We start from the raw sequence: 22,924 nt of genomic DNA on the forward strand, positions 1-22,924 counted from the left end.
CTGCAGTATAGCTTCCTCAAAATAGTTTGGAAGGATTGCAAGGTATAATAATCTCAACCTAGTTGTTGTTGGTTCTTTCCTTCTGGTTCTATACATATATTATTGTTCACCTTCTCTTCATTTTGGTTTAATTTCTGTATCAGAGACCTTCCTTTTGGATTTTAATTTCCATTCTAATTTTGTTTTTGTGTAACAGTTGCATCAGAATTTGAAAATCCTTAATCTCAGTCGTTCCTATTGGCTAACAAAATCACCAGACTTTTCAAAACTCCCAAATCTCGAGGAATTGATATTGGAAGGCTGTAAGAGTTTGTCTGAGGTTCACCCATCCATCGGGGATCTTTGGAGACTTTCTTTGGTAAATCTTAAAGAATGCCAAATGCTAAAGGATCTCCCACTGAATTTCTATAAATCCAAGTCTATTGAAACTCTTTTACTTAATGGTTGTTCAAGTTTTGAAAAGTTGGCTGAGGGCTTAGGGGACATGGTATCATTGACAACTCTGAAAGCGGATTACACAGCCATAAGACAACTACCATCTTCCATATTAAAATTGAAGAAACTGAAAGCTTTATCTTTATGTTATGAGAAAGGGTCGCCATCAACAAATCTTTTGCCTCCATTGCAAAGTTTAAGCTCTTTAAGAGAATTCGCTCTTGCAGATTGGAGTTTAACTGATGATGCATTCCCCAAGGATCTCTGTAGCCTAAATTCCTTAGAAAATTTAGATCTTTCACGCAATGACTTTTGCAGCCTACCAAGCCTCAGTCGTCTTTCACAGCTTCATGATTTGTCTTTAAATAAGTGCAGAAATCTTTGTGCAATTCCAGATTTACCAACAAATTTGAAAGTCTTACGAGCAGATGGCTGCTTTGCATTGGAAAAAATGCCAGATTTTTCAGAAATGTCAATTATAAGAGAATTGCATCTAAATGATTCGGGCAAACTCACTGAGATTCTAGGCCTGGACAAGTCATTAAACTCCATGACAAGGATTCATATGGAAAACTGCACTAATCTCACTGCCGATTTTAGGAAGAACATCCTACAGGTCAATCCTTCTCTCTCTCTCTCTCTCTCTCTCTCTCTCTCTCTCTCTCTCAAACACACACATACAGGTTTCTCTTTCTATCACATGCAACGCATTAGAATGTACACATGCATGCATAAGAATGTATTTCTTATAGAAATTTGGCTCTACATGGTATAGGGATGGACTTCTTGCGGATATGGTGGCATTTTTCTCAGTGCAAATGATATTCCTGATTGGTTCCATTATGTCCATGACGATGATATTGTGTATTTCACTGGGCCTCAAAGTGTTGGTCGTAATTTGAAAGGGTTAACTTTGTCCTTCGTTTACTCTTCAGACTCATTCTTCCGTAGTTGCACTAGCTTTAGCATTCTCATTAAAAATATGACCGAGGGTACTGAGCTTGATGCCAGGATCATATCCAATCCTCCAACTAAGGGTGAGAAGGACAGTTATTATCTTTGGCAGGTACAGTTATCAAATGACGAGCTCAAATTGCAAGACGGTGATAAAGTCTTGATTGAAATAATAGTGGAGGAGAAATATGGTTGGGAGAATGTGAAGGTGAAGAAAACAGGTGTTAGTCTGGTATGGGACAAATTTATGAACGAAAATATGATTGATTACCATCTTTGTGCGTATGAACGACGCCCATATCTGGTCAATGATGATGACATCATTCATGTCGAATATGATAATCACATAACAAAATCACCAGACTTTTCAAAATTCCCAAATCTCAAGAAGTTGATATTGAAAGGTTGTAAGGAGTTGATTAAGGTTCACTCATCCATCGGGTATCTTGGAGGACTTTCTTTGGTAAATCTTCAAGGCTGCTTCATGCTAGAGGATCTCCCACTGAATTTCTATAAATCCAAGTCTATTGAAACTCTTCTACTTAATGGTTGTTCAAGTTTTGAAGACTTGGCTGATGGCTTAGGGGACATGGTATCATTGACAATTTTGGAAGCAGATAACACGCGCATCAGACAAATTCCATCTTCCATAGTAAAATTGAAGAAGTTGAGAATTTTATCTCTATCTGGTGAGAATTTTGAAATTCCATCTTTTACCCCTTTCGTTACATGGCTTAAACTCTTTAATAGAGTTATGTCTTGCAGGCTGCAGAAAACTTCATGCAATCCCAGATTTACCAACCAATTTGTATGTTCTGAAAGCAAATGGCTGCCCAAAATTGGAAACAATTCCAGATTTTTCAAAAATGTGGAATATGAGAGAATTGTATCTAAGTGATTCGTTCAAACTCACTGAGGTTCCAGGCTTGGATAAGTCATTAAACTCCATGACAAGGATTCATATGGAACGCGGCACCAATCTGACTGCCGATTTTAGGAACAACATCCTACAGGTCTCTCTCTCTCTCTCTCTCATACACACACACACACACAAACACAGAGGTACAGCTGCAGATGCGGCCCATATATATAATGATATATGCATGCATGTATAAGAATGTGTTGCTTCTGGTGTGCAGAGATGGACTTCTTGCGGATTTGGTGGAATTTATTTGAATGGAATTTATGATATTCCTGAGTGGTTCGAGTTGGTCGATGATGTGGACAATATCATCTTCTTTGAAGTTCCTCAAAAAATCATGGGTCGTGATTTAAAAGGGTTGACTATATGCTTGGTTTACTCTTCAGACAGGCTAAAATTTGTACATTCTGTAGGTTCTGAAGGTCCTATTGGCATTATCGTTAGAAATCTTACCAAACGAACTGCTTTGCACACCAAGATAGCATTTGCCTCCTTAAAAAGAAGATACGGATACAGAGACAGTATCCGACTGGGTTTGCAAGGCGCCGATTATCTTTGGCAGGGACAATTGTCAAACGATGTGCTCTGTTTGCAAGGCGGGGACCGAGTCTCCATTTTTGTAAGGACTGATGATGTTGATTTTGTGAAAGTGAAGAAGACAGGGGTTCATCTAGAATGGGACAAAGTCATGAAGGAAAATATCGATAATCCGGATCCTCATTTCTATAATTTGGAAACAAATCGGGATTTTTGAGGGGGATTTGATGACTATTTCAAGAAATTGTTGTCACTGAGACGAATGGTAACCATACTGAGCAAGCCATCAATGTTGATGGAGGAAGAAGAAGCCATGATGAAGCAGAGAGAAATTGCAATCTTGATTTCTGTATTTCTTAATCTTTTAAGCTACAGCACTATTACACTTTATACAGCCGTCTAACTCACTACTAACAACTCACGTGCCTTGCACACCTAACTCATTAACTGTTTACAATCATATCAATAGTTAACAGTTAGTGCGCTTTAAGTAGACCAACACCCCAATGCCGGTTAAAACAACATCACTTGCCAAAACTCCATCCCGTTTTCTGGGTTGTGGTTGTAACCGACTGGGTTTTGGTTCTGTGCTCAGAATCAAAGAAGTCCAGATGCAACCTTGAAACCTGAGGAAGAGATGGAGTAGAAGATTGAGGCAGAGGCACAAGGAAATAAATCATACAAGAGAAAATAATTTAAAAAACTTTCCATTAACCTCTTGGCTAATCTGATCCTGTCAATTACAAGGTTAAAATTTTCAATAAGAAAATACTCCAATTATTTGGTAAGATGATGACCCAAATCTATTACAAAGTTAACAAATTTCAATAGGAAATCTACTTCAATGATTTGGTGATGAGATGACTCAAATGAGAGAGCCACGCAGAGACCACCACCTGTCCCAAAGCCCCACATGTCTCATTCTGGTGCACTCTTCACTTATGTAGGTAGCAAACACGTGTCAGCATAAGCAGTAACGTACGCTTCACATCTCCTTCACACAAGTAACATTTTCTACATTTAAGACCAAAAAGGTACAGGGAGCTTCACATTTAAGAAACATAAATCCCAAAATATAGGAAAATCCTATGCAATCCAAATTCCATAAAACAGCCCAGTTCGACTATTCAATGGACCTACCAATACAAACAACACTTGAAAATCATACAAATTATAAAACTTGTGTGCCTCAATTTCAATAAGAAAGTTAGGAAGATACAGGGCTTATTTGGGAGTACTCATGGTGACATTCTACATTTCTTAAGGAAGGGAATTTTCAAATATTAAGAAGACTTACCATGTTCTCATCATCAAATGCGGCGTCTATGAAGCGATTTGGAAAACCTAAAGTACAATACTCACTCAGTAACCCCCACGTACCACTTTTGGGAAACTTAAAGTACAATACTCACATGATATACATGCTAAGTCTAAATATCATATTAGCCACTATATGTCAACTTATCGTTTATCAAAGTCATATGCATCATATTTGTGTCAATTATCTAGTGTATGTGTGACAACTAATCTGCATGATGCTATTTTTGACCTCAAATGGGTGGATGCCATGAATGTTGAAGTGGAAGCTTTTAACAAGAATGAAACTTGAGATTTAGTCCCTTTACCAAGAAGGAAGAAAGTTATTGGGTGCATATGGGTGTTTACTTTGAAGCATAAGGCTGACGGTTCTATTGACCGATACAAAGCTAAATTGGTAAGTGAGTGTATAACAAGAGATCTCTACCCTCAGTAATGAGGGAGAATGCTATGATGATATGATTCAAGAGTCTTCGGCCGAAGCACTAGTTATGAATGAGAATGGTAATTCCAATCATACTTGTATGTGTCATATAAGATTGGAGTTCACATTAGGGGCTTGACATGTTTTCCGTACGCTAATGATGTAACCACGAACATTGAGTTAGAGAATGACTGTATTACATTGTAATTGCAACTGAATAGGTTCTCCACCACATTCTACATTGGTATAGATAATCGTGACATGTTGCAAGATGTCACTCACGGTTTGTGGAAGCCCTGAGGATATATCATAACTATGTCCTCATAATAGGGAGAATTAAAATAGGGTTTTAATTCACAATCGATTAAGGAAGAATGTGAGAATGTAAAGGTGAAAATGTCCCACATTGAAAAGTTAAAAAACCTAACAAGGGCTTATAAGGAGTTGGAGTACTCCTCCCATTAGTTTTGGGGTGGGACCTCAACTTCCTTTAGAGTTTATGATTTTAGGGTTTGACGTGGGTCTGAACTCTAAACCCTAAAGCAATGTCTCATACACGTGCTCCACGTCACCAAATAGGTATTGTCCACGTGTTATGCTTGAAAATTCATCAAACATGCGAGGGCGTGTGAGAATATAACATCACTAATTATTTTCTCCAAAATCCTTAAATTCATAAGAGGCTAAATCCCAAAATGTTGCTGCTTTCTCAAAAGTGATATATGTCCATGCTGCGTTTCCTTATAAAAAGTGTAAAACTGTAACACTAAAACTTAGAATAAATAAGTCACATACAAATAAAGGGTATATTATTATTATTTTATTATAATAATTTGAGTCTAAAAGCTTACGTATTGCCTTGGGATCAATAACATGTCTCATTTATGAAAAATATCGCAGTAAAATTATCATCGCGATATTTATTTGCAGTGGACAATTCTAGGTTGTAATGATATTTATTTCATAATATCTTAAATTTTTAAGGGTATTGTTTATTAAACATGTCAACCACCGTTAAGATTGAGAGGAGCTGAGCAGTTGAGCGAGAAGACAGAAGACATAAAGCCCATAAACGATGGACCACCGATTCTTTCCTTTATTATTCTTCCTTCCTTATATCCTTCCAGGAACTGTGAGACTTGAGATGCCTGATCTTCCTCATCAATGCTTTCTGAACCATTCACCTATTTTACAAAATAATGTCAACTGTTTTGAATTTCTATCATGCAAAAGTGTTAAAAATACAAGTGAAGTAAGAAAAACAAGGAAATCTTCAAGCGGCAAACGTAACATGAATATTATCAGGTGACCTGAAAAAATTACAAATGAATTTGGCTACAGATACAAACATGTCTACATCTTTGTTACTGCATTCTTTTAGGTAACTTGAGAGGCAACTGAACAATTGAGTAACCTATATCATGATCCCTAGAGGATTAGTTTGGTGATGCATCGATGACTGGTTGGGCCCCGCGCAAGTTCAAACCCAACTGGCACCCCTCATAAATTGACCTAGCCACAAAAGAATTTTTTTTTTAGAAAAGTTGATATAGATCCAAATTCTCATCTAGAAGTTGGGTTTAATCCTCGGATTTGGTGACTTTGATACAAGTCCTTTGACTTTTGTGCCACATAGGATTACATTCCTTTTTGAATATTGTCTGATGTAATCTTTTTATTTTATATATTTAAAATCATTTTTTGTTCCAATATTGCCCATTATCTTAGATTACTTACCTTAATGAGATAATTAGCCAATATTATATTTCTTTCCTTATCTAATTTACCCTTGCCCATTATCTTCGATTACTTATCTTAATGAGATAATTAGCCAATATTATATTTCTTTCCTCATCCAACAACTCTTAATGAGGTAATCTTATTATTATTATTTTATGTTGAATATATGCTCAACTTTTAATCAGGTTCAGTTATTTTGTTCTTTTTAGTTGTTCTTTTATGTATAGTATACCGGAGACATAGGTACGTAATACATTTTTTGATATATTTTTCTTCATATATATATCTAAATTATAGGTAACATATTCCTTTAACAAAAAAAAAGTTATTAATTGACTTGTGTTTTGACATACATGAGATATAGGTACCACACTTTTTTGCCTTTTTGTTTATGAATCTAAGTTATAGGTAACATACGATTTACCATTTATCTTTTTTATGTACCGGAGATATAGGTAGTTTTCTATTTTTTTATCTGACTTATAGGTAGTTTTCTAATTTATGTTCCTAACTTATAGGTAACATGATTTATCACTAAGTATTTTTCGTTACTAATAATAACACTATTTACTTGTATGTTAGGTATATAATTTAATGTGGGTGCTTGTATTGGTATAATTTGTGGGTCTTTACTTTGTATTGATTAAATTGTATTTTGTCCATATATTAGGAATATTATGAAGGAAATAATTCAAAATTTAAATTATGGAATTCAATTACAAGGAAATAATGTATTAAATTTAGATTTTCAATGTGTTTTCCTTATTTACCTCAAAGGGTAAAATTGACACAACAAAAAAGTAATAAATGTAAGGACCTGCATCTAAAACTAAAACTGCGAGGACTAAACCCAATGATAGCTAATCGTTGTGGACCTAGATCTAAGAAGCCCTTTTTTTTTTAAGGTATTACTTATGTCCCATATGATTCCATGCTTGAGGGTCAAACATTACAAAGCTATAGCTCCCATCTCAGTTTTTCCTATTAGTAATGTATGATACTCAAGCTCACTCAGGTAAGATAAGAAGGGAAAGGCTCTACAGGTCATCAGAGATTATCTCAATCATACGTGCAGCCAGCTACTATGATAGTAACTGTGTGCATTTCATAAGTCATCCATTATCTCTACACAGGTCAGTAAACAATCTCGTTTCTAATCTGGAAGCAAACCCAAATTTGGAAGGCATAGACAAAGCAACCTCTTTGCTGACATTGTCTCTTTTTCTGTGTCTCCTTGATGGTATGCTCTTGATCTTCTAATCTCTATATTGTCCTAATGAATTGCTTTTAAGTTTGGAAGAGTCGGACAAAAAACCCTTTGTGCTAACATTGTTCGTTGTACGGTGTTATCCTTGAGTGGTATGCTCTTCATCAGTGTCAACTTTTGATAGCTCTGCTTGTTTTTTTCATCAGTGTCAAGAAACTGCAGGTATTCCAGTAATTTATCATCAGTGAAAGTACATCAAAACTATCAAATGAATAGATAAATACACTGTTTCACATAAACACTGAAATGTTAATGGTTAAAATCTTTTTTTCATTTTTGTCAACATAATCATCATCTATGGAGGAAAACAGCAAAATTGCATTTTCATTATGAATTTGCTAAAAGCCTACAGCAATACAAGAAGCTCTGACATTTTCTAAAAGAAGGCTTGTACATCTAGCCGCATCCTAGATTGCAAACAAGTGCAGATTAGATAAGCGTGCTAGGAAGGAACAAGAATTATCAAACTCCAACAACGTAATCAGACTCACAGGATATGAACCCCAATTCCCAGCTCCATCAACTTAAGTTCAGAGTTGCAATAAGTACTCATGCAGTATCACTCATACAAGGCAGATTTTTTTTCTTTCCGAAGAATTGAATATGCCAATGAAATGCATCTCTGAACCTCAGTCTTAAGGATTTTATGAACCTTCATTTATAAAAGGGAACAAATTGGTTAGAGGTGTTCGAAAGTTTTTACAGATTGGGCAACCTAACTAATCCAAATGAATTCAGGTATTTTGTATGTTTTTAGTTAAAATCAGTTCTGCATAAAGCTGAACTAAGCACTTAGGCTTGTACATATTGGAGAGAGATGGCTCCACATTCCTCTTAACCAAATTTCCAACCACTAAACCTACTTTACCCCTAGATTTTGACACTAACTCCCACTTCACCAACTGCACTTATTTCCCCTCTCCTTGGCCTTGCCATAAAAATTCCCATATGAGCTTCTCAACCTTCATCTATTGGGACTACTTATCCTATTTGATGCTATTATGGGTGGGATTTATGCAAAGATAGTAGAAACAGGTAAAGTGTCTCTCTTTTAAAGGAGGGGGAAGGGAAACGAGAATGTTTTGGTATGGCCAGTGGCATGGAGATGCTCTTAAGGATTCTTTCCAGGTTTGTTTCCTTAGGTGGCTAGCAAGGATGTATCATAACATAATTGTATGGATATAGACGGAACATTGCTAAGTTGAAGTGGTGTCTTTCTGAGAAATCTGAATGATTGGGAAGTAAACTGTAATTGAAGATTTCAAAGGTTGATTGGAGTTCACAATTCACATATACGTGGACTAAGGAAGGATGTTTTGAATAGGCGCTGGGAAATTGCAGAACATTTTCTGCAAATATTCAACAAAATGCACATAACCAGAACAAAAGCTTACGGCCAAAACAAAAACATAACAAAAAGCCACATGACTCTGATGGAGAATATCAGATTACCCGTCCATGAATGTCAGTGGATAAGGCATTACCCATCCTTTACTCAAGTGCCCTTGTGTGCCTTAGTTTCTTAAGGAACATGAGGAAATATGCTTAATAAGTAGAAATAGAACAAGATTTTACGAAAGCCTTGTAGGAAACTTCATTGTATGTTTGAGCAACTTAAGTCAATGTGAATGCAGCAATCGGTGTTATCTTACGAAAGCCTTGTAGGAAACTACAACAAAGATGACGGCCTGTTATAATGCATGCCTATTGATGAGATTTTCCTCTGTGGCACAACAAATTAGTCATTGAATGTTTACCACCAGACCAACATATATCTATATTATCAACAGAACTCAACTTGTCAACCATTACATGTAAATTTGAAGTATCCCATATTACTTTTTTATAATTGGAATATTAAACATAAGAACTGAGGGTAATATGATAACTACATAGTACGAACTTTCCTTTGAAATCCAACCACATTTAAACAGAGAACTCACGAAATCCTTGTAGTAAACACTTTACGAAATAGTAAAATGATTAGGGCCAGAAATTTGAAGTTTAATGACCTTATGAAAGCCTTATATTATAGGGCTTCTCAAGCTACTTCTTATATCAGTTAACAATAAAACTTCTTCATCAAACAAGAGATGCCTGTGAAAATGAAGTGAAACTTACCATTCTACGATCATGGAGCATCCATCGGCACAAAGCAGAGTCTCTGACAGATTCAGCTGCAGGAGAGAGAGGGAGGGAGTCGAAGGGTTCAAGAGCTTGAACCGCAGAGAGAGAGAGAGAGTAAATGGCGGAGGAGAGTCTTTGGCAGTCTGATTGGCTGATAGCCGGTTTTGCGCCGGAAATTGATCGGAGATGAGACAATAATAATATGATATTGTCGTCGCCACTGCTTGTACGTAAGTCAATTTAATTTAATTTACAAAAATTCATTTCCCACTTAATATTCATTAGGCAAAAAGTCATTTTTGATCCATATAGTATGCTAGTTTTACTACTTTGATCTCTATAATTTTAATTTTGTATAATTTACCATTGTAGTTTTCAATTTTGTCAAATTTATTTTTGTAGTTTTAAATTCGAAGCAACTTAAGGATATGTTTCAATTTATGTCGAAATTCTTTGCAATTTCATGGAAGGGCCTTTTGATCCACTGGAGGTAAATTTCTCCCGATTCACCTAATTTTAACCTAAAAATGTAACCCTAAACCCCAAAAATCATTTTAAAGTGAATGAGAAGAGCTCCAGCTTGTGTTTTACCGTTGGATGACTTGAGCAAATTCAAATACTCCTCCATGTGAGGGACATATGGTCAAAACTTAACGGAATCTAGAAGAATTTGATAAAAATTGAAATTTGCCCTTGAATTACTGCAAATTGAACCTAGAAAAATAAATTTAACAAAATTGAAACTACATGGATCAGAATGATAAAATTGACAACTCCACAAACCAAAAATAAAGTTTTGCCTATTCAGTGTGTGGTGAAGTAGGTGAGGCTAGTTGTTGGATATTGACAAAAATATTTAATATATGTTCGTTGGGTTTTGGATTGCATTTGATTCAATGCCACTTTTGATTAAAACAACTCTGATTTAATTATTTTCTTGCCTCAATCCTTTTTAAAAAAAAAAATTAAATAAAAAGCCATAAAGGGAAAGCTGATCTCTCTCAGATTTGCCTTTTGCCTCCATATTTGACCATTTTGTTGTTGTTGGTCAATGCTTCCAGCCTATGCGTGATAAGCCCTGGTAGGAGGGGCACGGGTTGTAAATTGTAATCTTATTATTATGGGTTAAATATCTTTTTTAGCCAAATTAGTCACTGTGTTTTCCAAAGTGTATAATTTATAAATTTTCCATTATTATCCGTTCAGTGCAGTTAGAAGAAGAAAACTCCAGGTGCTTCTTGAAAAAATAAAAATAAAAGCTACACTTGACGAAAGATAATAAAATGTCTATAAATTGTAAACTTGGGAAATATAATGACTAATTTGGCTAATTTTTTTTCTCAATGACTAAATTGAATTTTCGTGTAAAACTCAATAACTAAAAAAGTATTTAACCCTAAAAAATGGGACACTCCAACTCCAAATTACTATTATTATAAATAATCAACCTCACAAAGTGGTTTAATAAATAAATGGGCCACTCCAACTCCAAATCCCACCTTGCTTATCTGATCAGTTGTCCTCGTCATGAAGCATGAATCATGATACATGTGGTGTGTGATACAATATTTTATTGCATTTTAAAACCCAAAAACCAATATACAGAACTAGAGGAAAAAAAAAAAAAAAAGGTTTCAACCGTCGTTCTCTTTCGGTGTCAGTGACTTTCCCCTCTCCTCCTCCTATTCCCTCCCTTTCCCTCTCAACTTCTGCTCAGGAACGGACCCAGCAAGGAACTACCGAGTAGGGAAAGGTACATCTGTTTTTATTTTTATATTTCTGCTACAAGGATGACTTGCAAACCTTTGCAAAGGATAGAAACAGTGTAGACATAATAATAATTTTTTCTTTTCTTTTCTGATTAGCCTGAAATTCGTGTCAGCTGATATTGGAAACTATTTTTTTTTCTTTTTGAAAACATTAGAAACTTTACCTTGGACTAATTATGTGCTACATCAATTCTGAGTTGATAAACACGTGATCAACCATTTTTAGATTCTTGGTTTAACCATTAATATCAATAGTTTAAAATTATTTTTTTTATAAAAAAAAACAGAAGTTAGCGAAAGAAAATCATCACTGGAGAGGGAAAGAGAGATATAGAGAAAGACCTGAGTTCCAGGAATTTTGGGAGAGAGAGGAGCAAATGGGTCTTGGATTTGAGATAGCTTGGGTTCAATCCGACGGCCGTTATGTGCAAACGAAAAAAGTATTAAAAAAAGTAAATATTGTAAATTAATAAGTTATGGATTCAATTTAACCTTGCAGTTTGTTGCATATGGAATGATTTGTAGTTCTGCTTCTGTGTTTAATTGCCATAATTGCCAGGCATGAAGCACTGCTCGACTCAGTTTTGAACCGCTGCTCGACTCCCTTAGTGCATTAACCAGCTTGTCCAAGATGCTTCCTTGCATTTTCCTGACCTTCAATCTTAGCCGTCCAGCAGATCGTGTAGCCAGCAGCCACAGAAAGTGACCCCTGGTTTTGGTTGCTTCCAGAAAATTACCCTCTGTTGACTGAAACGTTCGAGGACCTTGACCTTGACTTTGGGTAGTTCAATAACATATTCATCTGCTGCGCAAGGCCAAACCACTGCCCAGAAAAAAAAGTTTAATTAATTATGAAATAACATCTTCTGCTCAAGTCGGATCAGAAGGCCAACTTGTGCATAATTTGTAGTTGGTCTGATCTGAACCAGTATCAATTAATGGATGCCAGGAAAGCCCATAAAGCCTCCTCTTCATCCTCACCATCCTCCTCATCAAAACGTTGGGAGTACCAAGTGTTCTTGAGCTTCAGAGGTGAAGACACACGCAAGGGCTTCACAGGCCACCTCCACGCCGCATTATCTGATGCTGGAATCCGCGCCTTTCTTGACGACAACGAGCTAAAAAGAGCGGAATTTATAAAAACCCAACTGGAGCAGGCAATCGACGGGTCCATGATCTCCATAATTGTCTTCTCCAAGAGTTACGCCGATTCCAGTTGGTGTCTTGACGAGCTGGTGAAGATAATGGAGTGTAGAGAAAGATTGGGTCAACAGGTTATTCCATTGTTCTATAATGTTGATGCTTCAGATGTCCGGAAACAAACTGGTAGTTTTGCACAAGCATTTGAGAAACATGAAGCGGGTAAACATGAGAAAGAAAAGGTACAGCGGTGGAGAAATGCTCTCACTCAAGCTGCAGATTTGTGCGGGGAAGATCTTAAAAATGCTGATGGGTAATTACTAATTTCTTGTTCCTTGAATTATCATCTCCTTACTTGACAAGTGACAACCATATGTTCCCTGTCCTTTTTGTTTTTGTTTTTGTTTTTCAAACTATGTTTTAACTATGTTTTTGACTTTGAAGTTTGGTGTGCGTTTGTGTGGTTTGGTTTGGTTTGGTTTTAACTAAGCATTCTTTCTTACTTGATAATGTAAGATCCATTTAACATTTGATGTTAAATCCCAATCTTAATTGTTAATTATATCTTAATTCTAAATTAATAAGTTAGGGATTCAATTTAACCTTGTAGTTTGTTCTGCTTCTGTGTTTAATTGCCAGGAATGAAGCAAAGTTTATCAAGAAAATTCTTGGGGAGGTTAATAACTTGGTGAACAGAAAATACCAATTAGACATTGAACACCTTGTCGGAATTACTTCTCGGGTGAAGGTTTTGAGTAATCACTTGGAAATTGAAAATTCAGGTTCTAAGGATGTTGTTCGCATGATTGGTATTTTGGGGATGGGCGGCATTGGAAAAACAACGCTTGCCAAAACCCTTTATAACAATTTTGAACGTATCTTTGAAGGTCGTAGGAGTTTCCTTGCAAACGTGAGGGAAGTAATTGCACACCAACCCATTACTGGTCAGGTTGGTTTGCAAGAACAACTTCTAAATGATATCTTGAAAAGCAAGGACCCCATAAAGGTTGATTCTGTTGCTAAAGGGATCAATATGATAAGAGAAAGACTTTGCTGTAAAAGAGCACTTGTCATAATTGACGATGCAGATGATCTACAGCAATTAAAAGCAATAGCTGGAGCTCGTGATTGGTTTGGTCCTGGAAGTAGAATTGTTATAACAACAAGAAATCAACATTTGCTAGACCAAGTTGAAGTGGATAGCACATATATGGCTGAAGAAATGGACGAAAAAGAAGCTCTAGAGCTCTTTAGTTGGCATGCCTTCAAAAGAGATTATCCTGATCAAGAATACCTTGACCTCTCAAAACGTGTAATTCATTACTGTCAAGGCTTGCCACTAGCACTTCGAGTTGTAGGGTCTTTTCTGATTAAAAGATCCATTGCGGACTGGGAAAGCCATTTGGAGAAATTGGAAAGAAGTTCTGATGGAGATATTCAAAAAATCCTCAGAATAAGCTTTGACGGCCTACCTGATCAGGAAAGAGAGAGATATTCCTTGATATATCTTGTTTCTTTATAGGAATGGACAAGGACTATGTAACACAAATATTAAAGGGCTGTGGCTTTGCTCAACCGATAGGAATCAGTGTCCTCATTGAACGGTGCCTTGTAACTGTTAGTGAGGAAAACAAGCTGATGATGCATGATTTGCTTCGAGACATGGGAAGAGAGATCGTTCGTGAAAAATCCCCCGGTCGTCCTGAAAAATTTAGTAGATTGTGGAAATGTGAAGACATAACAGATGTATTGAGCGATGAATCTGTAAGTACTTTGCCAGTAAAGTTTTAGAATGCATCATGCAAGAGAAGGCATAACCAACAAAAAATATGTGCTTTGATTGCAAACACAAACTATAGGGCGTAACATGGTCCAATACTATTAATTATACCTTTTGGTTAATACATACACGGATTTTCATGTTTGTAAATCATTTTTCTAACTCGGTATCTTTTGTTAACAGGGAAATAAAAAAATTGAAGGAGTTGCTCTACATTTGGATTTGCATTGGAATGTAGATTCAGATCTAGATTCGGATCTAGATTCAGATCTAGATTTGACTAGATTCGGTGCACAAGCATTTACCAACATGAAAAAACTGAGGTTACTCCACCTCAGCAACGTAAGGCTCACTGGAGAGTACAAAGATTTTCCCAAAAAGTTAATATGGTTGTGCTGGCGTTATTTTCCTTTAGAGTCCATACCAGATGACTTTCCTATGCAACCAAAACTAGTTGCTTTAGACCTGCAGTATAGCTTCCTCAAAATAGTTTGGAAGGATTGCAAGGTATAATAATCTCAACCTAGTTGTTGTTGGTTCTTTCCTTCTGGTTCTATACATATGTTAGTTCACCTTCTCTTCGTTTTGGTTTAATTTCTGTATCAGAGACCTTCCTTTTGGATTTTAATTTCCATTCTAATTTTGTTTTTGTGTAACAGTTGCATCAGAATTTGAAAATCCTTAATCTCAGTCATTCCCGTTGGCTAACAAAATCACCAGACTTTTCAAAACTCCCAAATCTCGAGGAATTGATGTTGGAAGGCTGTAAGAGTTTGTCTGAGGTTCACCCATCCATCGGGGATCGTGGAAGACTTTCCTTGGTAAATCTTAAAGACTGCCAAATGCTAAAGGATCTCCCACTGAATTTCTATAAATCCATGTCTATTGAAACTCTTATACTGAATGGTTGTTCAAGTTTTAAAAAGTTGGCTGAGGGCTTAGGGGACATGGTATCATTGACAACTCTGAAAGCGGATTACACAGCCATAAGACAACTACCATCTTCCATATTAAAATTGAAGAAACTGAAAGCTTTATCTTTATGTCATGTGGAAGGGCCGCCATCAACAAATCTTTTGCCTCCTTCATTGCAAAGTTTAAGCTCTTTAAGAGAATTAGCTCTTGAAAACTGCAGTTTAACTGATGATGCATTCCCTAAGGATCTCGGTAGCCTAATTTCCTTAGAAAGATTAGATCTTGCAAGCAATGACTTTGGCAGGCTTCCAAGCCTCAGTCGTCTTCCACAACTTCAATATTTGTCTTTAGATGGGTGCATAAATCTTCGAGCAATCCCAGATTTACCAACAAATTTGAAAGTCTTACGAGCAGATGGCTGCATTGCATTGGAAAAAATGCCAGATTTTTCAGAAATGTCAAATATAAGAGAATTGCATCTAAGTGATTCGGGCAAACTCACTGAGATTCCAGGCCTGGATAAGTCATTAAACTCCATGACATGGATTCATATGGAAAAGTGCACTAATCTCACTGCCGATTTTAGGAAGAACATCCTACAGGTCAATCCTTCTCTCTCTCTCTCTCTCAAACACACATACATCTTTCTCTTTCTATCACATACAACACATATGTAATGTACGCATGCATGCATAAGAACGTATTTCTTATAGAAATTTGGCTCTACATGGTATAGGGATGGACTTCTTGTGGATATGGTGGCATTTTTCTCAGTGGAAATGATATTCCTGATTGGTTCCACTATGTCCATGACGATGATATTGTGTATTTCACTGTGCCTCAAAGTGTTGGTCGTATTTTGAAAGGGTTAACTTTGTCCTTCGTTCTCTCTTCAGACTCATTCTCCCCTTCAGTCTTAATGATCCGTAGTCGCACGACTAGCTTTAGCATTAGCATTAAAAACATGACCGAGGGTACTGAGCTTGACGCCAGGATCACACCCGATGTCATTTATCCAATTGAGGGTTATTATCTTTGGCAGGGACAGTTATCAAATGACGAGCTCAAATTGCAAGACGGTGATAAAGTCTTGATTGAAATAATAACAATGGACATATGGGAGAAATATGGTTGGGCGACTGTGAAGGTGAAGAAAACAGGTGTTAGTCTGGTGTGGGACAAATTTATGAATGAAAATATGATTGATTACCATCTTTGTGCGTATGAACGACGCCCATCTCAAAATCTGGTCAATGATGATGACATCATTCATGTCGAAGATGATGATGACATGACAAAATCACCAGACTTTTCAAAATTCCCAAATCTCGAAAAGTTGATATTGAAAGGTTGTAAGGAGTTGATTAAGGTTCACTCATTCATTGGGGATCTTGTAAGACTTTCTTTGGTAAATCTTGAAGACTGCAAAATGCTAAAGGATCTCCCACTGAATTTCTATAAATCCAAGTCTATTGGAACTCTTATACTGAATGGTTGTTCAAGATTTCAAAACTTGGCCGATGGCTTAGGGGACATGGTATCATTGACAATTTTGGAAGCAGATAAGACAGGCATCAGACAAATCCCAAGTCTCGCTGGTCTTTCAAAGCTCAAAGTCTTGTGTTTAAATGGATGCAGAGAACTTCTTGCAATCCCAGATTTACCAACCAATTTGTATGTTCTGAAAGCAACTGGCTGCCCACAATTGGAAACAATTTCAGATTTTTCAAAAATGTGGAATATGAGAGAATTGTATCTAAGTGATTCGTTCAAACTCACTGAGGTTCAAGGCTTGGATAAGTCATTAAACTCCATGACAAGGATTCATATGGAACGCTGCACCAATCTGACTGCCGATTTTAGGAACAACATCCTACAGGTCTCTCTCTCTCTCTCTCTCTCTCTCTCTCTCTCTCTCACAAACACACACACAAACACAGAGGCACAGCTGCAGATGCGGCCCATGTAAATATGCATATGCATGTATAAGAATGTCTTGCTTCTGGTGTGCAGAGATGGACTTCTTGCGGATTTGGTGGAATTTATTTGAATGGAATTTATGATATTCCTGAGTGGTTTAAAATCGTCAATGATGTGGACAATATCGTCTTCTTTGAAGTTCCTCAAAGAATCATGGGTCGTGATTTAAAAGGGTTGACTATATGCTTCGTTTACTCTTTAGACAGGCTAAAACTTGTACATTCTGAAGGTCCTATTGGCATTATCGTTAGAAATCTTACCAAACGAACTGCTTTGCACACCAAGATAGCATTTGCCTCCTTAAAAACTTACAGATACAGAGATAGTATCCGACTGGGTTTGCAAGGCGCCGATTATCTTTGGCAGGGACAATTGTCAAACGATGTGCTCTGTTTGCAAGGCGGGGACCGAGTCTCAATTTTTGTAAGGACTGATGATGTTGATTTTGTGAAAGTGAAGAAGACAGGGGTTCATCTAGAATGGGACAAAGTCATGAAGGAAAATATCGATAATCCGGATCCTCATTTCTATAATTTGGAAACAAATCGGGATTTTTGAGGGGGATTTGATGACTATTTCAAGAAATTGTTGTCACTGAGACGAATGGTAACCATACTGAGCAAGCCATCAATGTTGATGGAGGAAGAAGAAGCCATGATGAAGCAGAGAGAAATTGCAATCTTGATTTCTGTATTTCTTAATCTTTTAAGCTACAGCACTATTACACTTTATACAGCCGTCTAACTCACGTGCCTTGCACACCTAACTCATTAACTGTTTACAATCATGTCAATAGTTAACAGTTAGTGCGCTTGAAGTAGACCAACACCCCAATGCCGGTTAAAACAACATCACTTGCCAAAACTCCATCCCGTTTTCTGGGCTGTGGTTGTAACCGATTGTGTTTTGGTTCTATGCCCAGAATCAGAGAAGTCCATATGCAACCTTGAAACCTGGGGAAGAGATGGAGATGGTGATCGAGGCAGAGGCATAAGGAAATAAATCATACAACAGAAAATAATTACACATAAAAAATAATTTAAAAAACTTTCCATTAACCTATTGGGTAATCTGATCCTGTCAATTACAAGGTTAAAATTTTCAATAAGAAAATACTACAATTATTTGGTAAGATGATGACCCAAATCTATTACAAAGTTAACAAATTTCAATAGGAAATCTACTTCAATGATTTGGTGATGAGATGACTCAAATGAGAGAGCCACGCAGAGACCACCACCTGTCCCAAAGCCCCACATTTCACATTCTGGTGCACTCTTCACTTCTGTAGGTAGCAGACACGTGTTAGCATAAGCAGCAACATACGCTTCACATCTCCTTCACACAAGTAACATTTTTTACATTTAAGACCAAAATAGTACAGGGAGCTTCACATTTAAGACCAAACATAAATCCCAAAATATAGGAAAATCCTAGGCAATCCAAATTCCATAAAACAGCCCAGTTCGACTATTCAATGGACCTACCAATACAAACAACACTTGAAAATCATACAATTTATAAAACTTGTGTGCCTCAATTTCAATAAGAAAGTTAGGGAGATACAGGGTCTATTTGGGAGTGCTTATGGTGACATCTTACATTTCTTGAGGAATGGAATTTTCAGATATTAAGAAGACTTACCATATTCTCATCATCAAATGCGGCGTCTATTAAGCGATTCGGAAAACCTAAAGTACAATACTCACTCGGTGACAGGACCCGCCCCGAATTCCTCGAAACTCGAGACGAATCCTGTGGAAATTCCGACATCACACCGATGCCAGTCCCACTAACTAAAAATTTAGCCTCTTTTCCAAATTAAGGGAAAAGAGCACGAGACTTTGTAACGAAATTTCGGCAGAGTCTCCCCTATAAATTGAACATTCCCCAAAAATTCCAACCTGCATAAAACACATTTAACAATACCAACCGGCAGCATGCACATTATAATCTCATGCAAATCACATAATAGGCCTCTGGCCTTCAGATAGTTCGAAACAGAACCAACAATGTTCTCAAGTCAATTAATACATAAACCATACCATTTATGATCTCAAACAATCATACGATTGTTGCATTCCTAAAAGGACACAAATTAATGTGCAAACAACCAATTAAAAATACCCGCAAGTGCACGAATCTATCGAAATATAGATTATGTAAGTACGGGGTCGATCCCACGAAGAACTTGTCGGTTTCCTATAAGTTCTAGTTTGAGTACGTAAAGAACACTTAATTGACACACCACAAATGCACAAATGCAAAATGGAAACTAAAAATAAGTAAAGAAGTGCAAAAGAAATGAAACAACACAAGAAAACTAAAGAAAACAAAAAATAAGTAAAGAAAACAAAATAAATAAATCTCCGAAGGGCCTGGGCAAACTCCGACGGGCCTGAGCAAAATAAACTCTCAAACATAAAACCCATAACCGGGGAGGTACCTAAGGTAGTGCTAATAGCATTCAAATTAACATTCTAAGTACCCCACACAAAATCAACAAGGATAGTACTTTCTCAAATATTATATAAAACCTCAAGAAACTCGAATATTAACAATAACAGGATTACTCACAGATTAACAATCTACTTATAAAATATAAATATAAATCTCATAACAAACCATTAAAACAATAAGCATAAAATTTCCATCACAAAATCCTAAAAATAATCTCATAGACCCACATAAATCAAATGACGGTCAAGACTCATCCAAAAGGGTCGTTCTAGTACTCCTTGAAGAGTGAAACTACCTCGGAAGACTCACGGTCAACCAAGGGTCAAACTGCCCAAACTTGGTCAACCGGGCCCACGAGGCCCACGACCTCCGTTTTACGATCCGAAAGTTCCTATGGGTTCCACAATGTCTAGGATGCACGTCCTGCAAGTTTGGTTCAGAGCGGACGGTCAGATCGCTCGCGATCGCACAATCGAATGGTTATCGTAAAACGCAAGCTTTAAGTTATTGAATCGGAACATCCGGGGCTCCAATTCACGATCCGCGAATTCCTACACGATCCTAGGAATGCCTAGATCAACATATATTAAGTGGGAAGCGATCCAACAGTTCTAACATATCGAACCCGGAATTCACACAATATGTAAAATCCGTTCGGGGTTCAAACGTTATCCAAATTGAGATCCGTAAAATCCTATGCCCTCATGACAACCAGGGGATCGCATTGGGACAAAATGCCCCTCTGATACAGTGCCCATGCGCCACCACAAGCGCTGGCAGCGAGTGGGTGTCCAAGCGATATCGCATCGCCGGAAAATCTCAAAATCACAGCTCCAAACTCCTACCCTAGTTAATACACCTAATTTGGAGTCATTTTTGTTATTGGGCTATGGCCAAAAAGTGACCGAAATTGGAAGTCGAAACTGGCAGATTTTTCAATTCGAAAATCGGACTAATAGCGCTCAAAATTTATGAAATCCTACCCAACCAGCAGCTAGAGCTCGAGGAATAGATGAATTTCCATACCTGGATCGCCAAAAATGGTGGCCGAACGACGGAGAACGGAGCCGGCGAAGTTTCTGTCAAAACTGGCGCATTTCTCTTCGTTTTCCGGCGAAATCACAGCGGTTGGCGGCGGGGCTTGGCTGGGGTTGGAAGAGGACAGCTGTCCGGTCATTTTGGTACCGGCCCCGTCAACTTTGGTGGCCGGATGTGGTGGTGGCGGCCCAAAATCCGCTCGGATGAAAAGTGCCAGGGGGAGGGTCGCGCGCAGAGGGAGAGGGGAGGAGGAAGAAGAAGAAGAAAAAAAGAAAAAGAAAAATAATAAAACTGCCCGGTACTGTAGCTACAGTAACAATTTCAAAAAAATTCCATATACATCCCTTTCGTTTTCAGACTTTTCCTCCTTCATTACAAGTCGGAATTGGGCATGCCACATGTCTACGAACTCGTATCGACGAGCTCTACGCAACGGTACCACTCATTTTCCCAAAATCCTTCCGGATTAAAAAGTGACCAAAATACCCCTATCCCCAAGGGTAAAATTTTAATTTCTTAATCTAATTAATTAAATAATTAATTGGATATAAAAATTAGGGTCGGGGTGTTCCACTCGGTAACCCTCACGTACCACTTGTGGGAAACTTAAAGTACAATACTCACATGATATACATGCTAAGTCTAAATATCATATTAGCCACTATATGTCAACTCATCATTTATCTAAGTCATATGCATCATATTGTGCAAATTATCTAGTGTATGTGTGACAAGTAAGCTACATGATGCTATTTCTGACCTCAAATGTGTGGATGCCATGAATGTTGAAGTGGAAGCTTTTAACAAGAGTGAAACTTGAGATTCAGTCCATTTACAAAGAAGGAAGAAAGTTGTTGGGTGCATATGGGTGTTTACTTTGAAGCATAAGGTTGACGGTTTTATTGACCGATACAAAGCTAGATTGGCATGTGAGTGGATAATAAGAGATCTCTACCCTCAATAATAAGGGAGAATACTATGATGATATGATTCAGGAGTCTTCGGCCAAAGCACTAGTCATGAATAAGAATATTAATTCCAATCATACTTGTATGAGTCATATAAGATTGGAGTTCACATTAGGGGCTTGACATGTTTTCCGTGCGCTAATGATGTAACCACAAATATTGAGTTAGAGAATGATTGTATTACATTGTAATTGCAACTGAATAGATTCTCCACCACATTCTACATTGGTTTAGATAACTAGACCTGGCAATATTGCACACGACCCGTTAACACGACACGAATTCGCACGAAATTATCAGTATTTGGGTTGAGCTTAATGGGTCGGGTTGAAAACGGGTGAACCCGTTAGCCACCCGTTAAGATAACGGGTCGTGTTGGGTCGAAAACGGGTGAACCCGTTACACCCGTTAGGAGCAAGGGCATTTTTGTAATTTTCGTTATAAAATTAACCTAGGTTGAACTTGAAAGGAAGCTTCAATTTGTTATTCCTCCTCCTCACGCCGCTCTCTGTCTTTCTTTCTCTCAAGAGAAAAAAAAGTTCTCTCTTTTTCTCCATAGATCCAAACCAAACGATCAAGGATCAACATCAACTACCTTTCCTCTTCTCCAACGAAAAAATGTATGAAATTGAGTTAGGAACAGTTGCTTTCTTTTATGCCATCTGTCTTTTCCTTCTCTGTCTTTCTCTTAGCAAAGTAGGCTCAGGTTAAGATTCATTGATTCATAGAAATTGGGGAATATAATAAAACACCAACCGATCAATCCAATCCTTTACTAGTTTAGTGGCTTCTACCTATTTTGTCAACTTGCTGCACTATTAATTTCTACTTTCCTATTTTCTTTGTTTGATTTATTTATTGGTTTAGATGAAGACTTGCTACTTAAAAAAACCAAACAATTGCAACTTGAAAAGAGGTAAAACAATATCCATACGGAAACAGCAAAAGATAGTTGCTGAAAGATAGTTTATTGGATATTCAATGGGTATGATAATGATTGATTTGCTGCACACTAGGCTATTATTTTGATTCTTGAAACACTCCATCCGTGAGTTTTACATTACTGTAATTGATATTGAATTTATGTCCTTTTTTTTTCTTTTGAAGCTTATGGATGTTACAGTGAGTACCGAAGCTATGAGACTCACAGA

At 37.2% G+C, this 22,924-nt stretch overlaps 2 protein-coding genes, 1 long non-coding RNA gene and 1 pseudogene across 3 annotated transcripts in view; 3 read left to right on the plus strand and 1 right to left on the minus strand.

The window, feature by feature from the left end:
- LOC110767026 (disease resistance protein RML1A-like) overlaps positions 1-3,308 on the plus strand; it is a 5,648-nt gene extending 2,340 nt beyond the window's left edge. Inside the window, exons 3-7 of the mRNA XM_088249761.1 lie at positions 7-42; positions 197-1,051; positions 1,211-2,078; positions 2,155-2,402; positions 2,529-3,308. Coding sequence (XP_088105887.1) covers positions 7-42; positions 197-1,051; positions 1,211-2,078; positions 2,155-2,402; positions 2,529-3,065 — 2,544 coding nt within the window. The 3' untranslated portion in view covers positions 3,066-3,308. The remainder of the gene's footprint in view (positions 1-6; positions 43-196; positions 1,052-1,210; positions 2,079-2,154; positions 2,403-2,528) is intronic.
- An 8,037-nt stretch (positions 3,309-11,345) lies between these two features.
- LOC148298109 (disease resistance protein RPS4B-like) lies at positions 11,346-18,157 on the plus strand. Its single transcript, XM_088250923.1, has 7 exons — positions 11,346-11,476; positions 12,052-12,945; positions 13,272-14,396; positions 14,596-14,919; positions 15,072-15,929; positions 16,064-17,206; positions 17,341-18,157. The coding sequence occupies exons 3-7, from the start codon at positions 14,157-14,159 to the stop codon at positions 17,863-17,865; spliced, it is 3,090 nt and encodes a 1,029-aa protein (XP_088107049.1). The 5' UTR covers positions 11,346-11,476; positions 12,052-12,945; positions 13,272-14,156; the 3' UTR covers positions 17,866-18,157.
- On the plus strand, positions 12,431-14,154 carry LOC110767027 (disease resistance protein RPV1 pseudogene; annotated as a pseudogene).
- A 185-nt stretch (positions 18,158-18,342) lies between the features above and the next one.
- On the minus strand, positions 18,343-21,372 carry LOC110765323 (uncharacterized). Its single transcript, XR_015834627.1, has 2 exons — positions 20,794-21,372; positions 18,343-18,645 (listed from the first exon to the last, which is right to left on the minus strand). It is a non-coding gene; the product is annotated as an uncharacterized LOC110765323 (long non-coding RNA).
- Between the last annotated feature and the right edge of the window lie 1,552 nt (positions 21,373-22,924).

This window comes from Prunus avium, chromosome 1 (genome assembly GCF_965620075.1).
Source record: "Prunus avium chromosome 1, drPruAviu1.hap1.1, whole genome shotgun sequence".
Taxonomy (NCBI): domain Eukaryota; kingdom Viridiplantae; phylum Streptophyta; class Magnoliopsida; order Rosales; family Rosaceae; genus Prunus; species Prunus avium.

What these genes read in the sequence shown, in the direction of transcription:
- LOC148298109 (XM_088250923.1), top strand. Translation starts at nt 14,157, where the DNA reads ATGGACAAGGACTATGTAACACAAATATTAAAGGGCTGTGGCTTTGCT. An exon ending in ATGTATTGAGCGATGAATCT is followed by an intron (nt 14,397 to 14,595) that starts GTAAGTACTTTG and finishes TTTTGTTAACAG; the next exon opens with GGAAATAAAAAAATTGAAGG. An exon ending in TTAGGAACAACATCCTACAG is followed by an intron (nt 17,207 to 17,340) that starts GTCTCTCTCTCT and finishes TCTGGTGTGCAG; the next exon opens with AGATGGACTTCTTGCGGATT.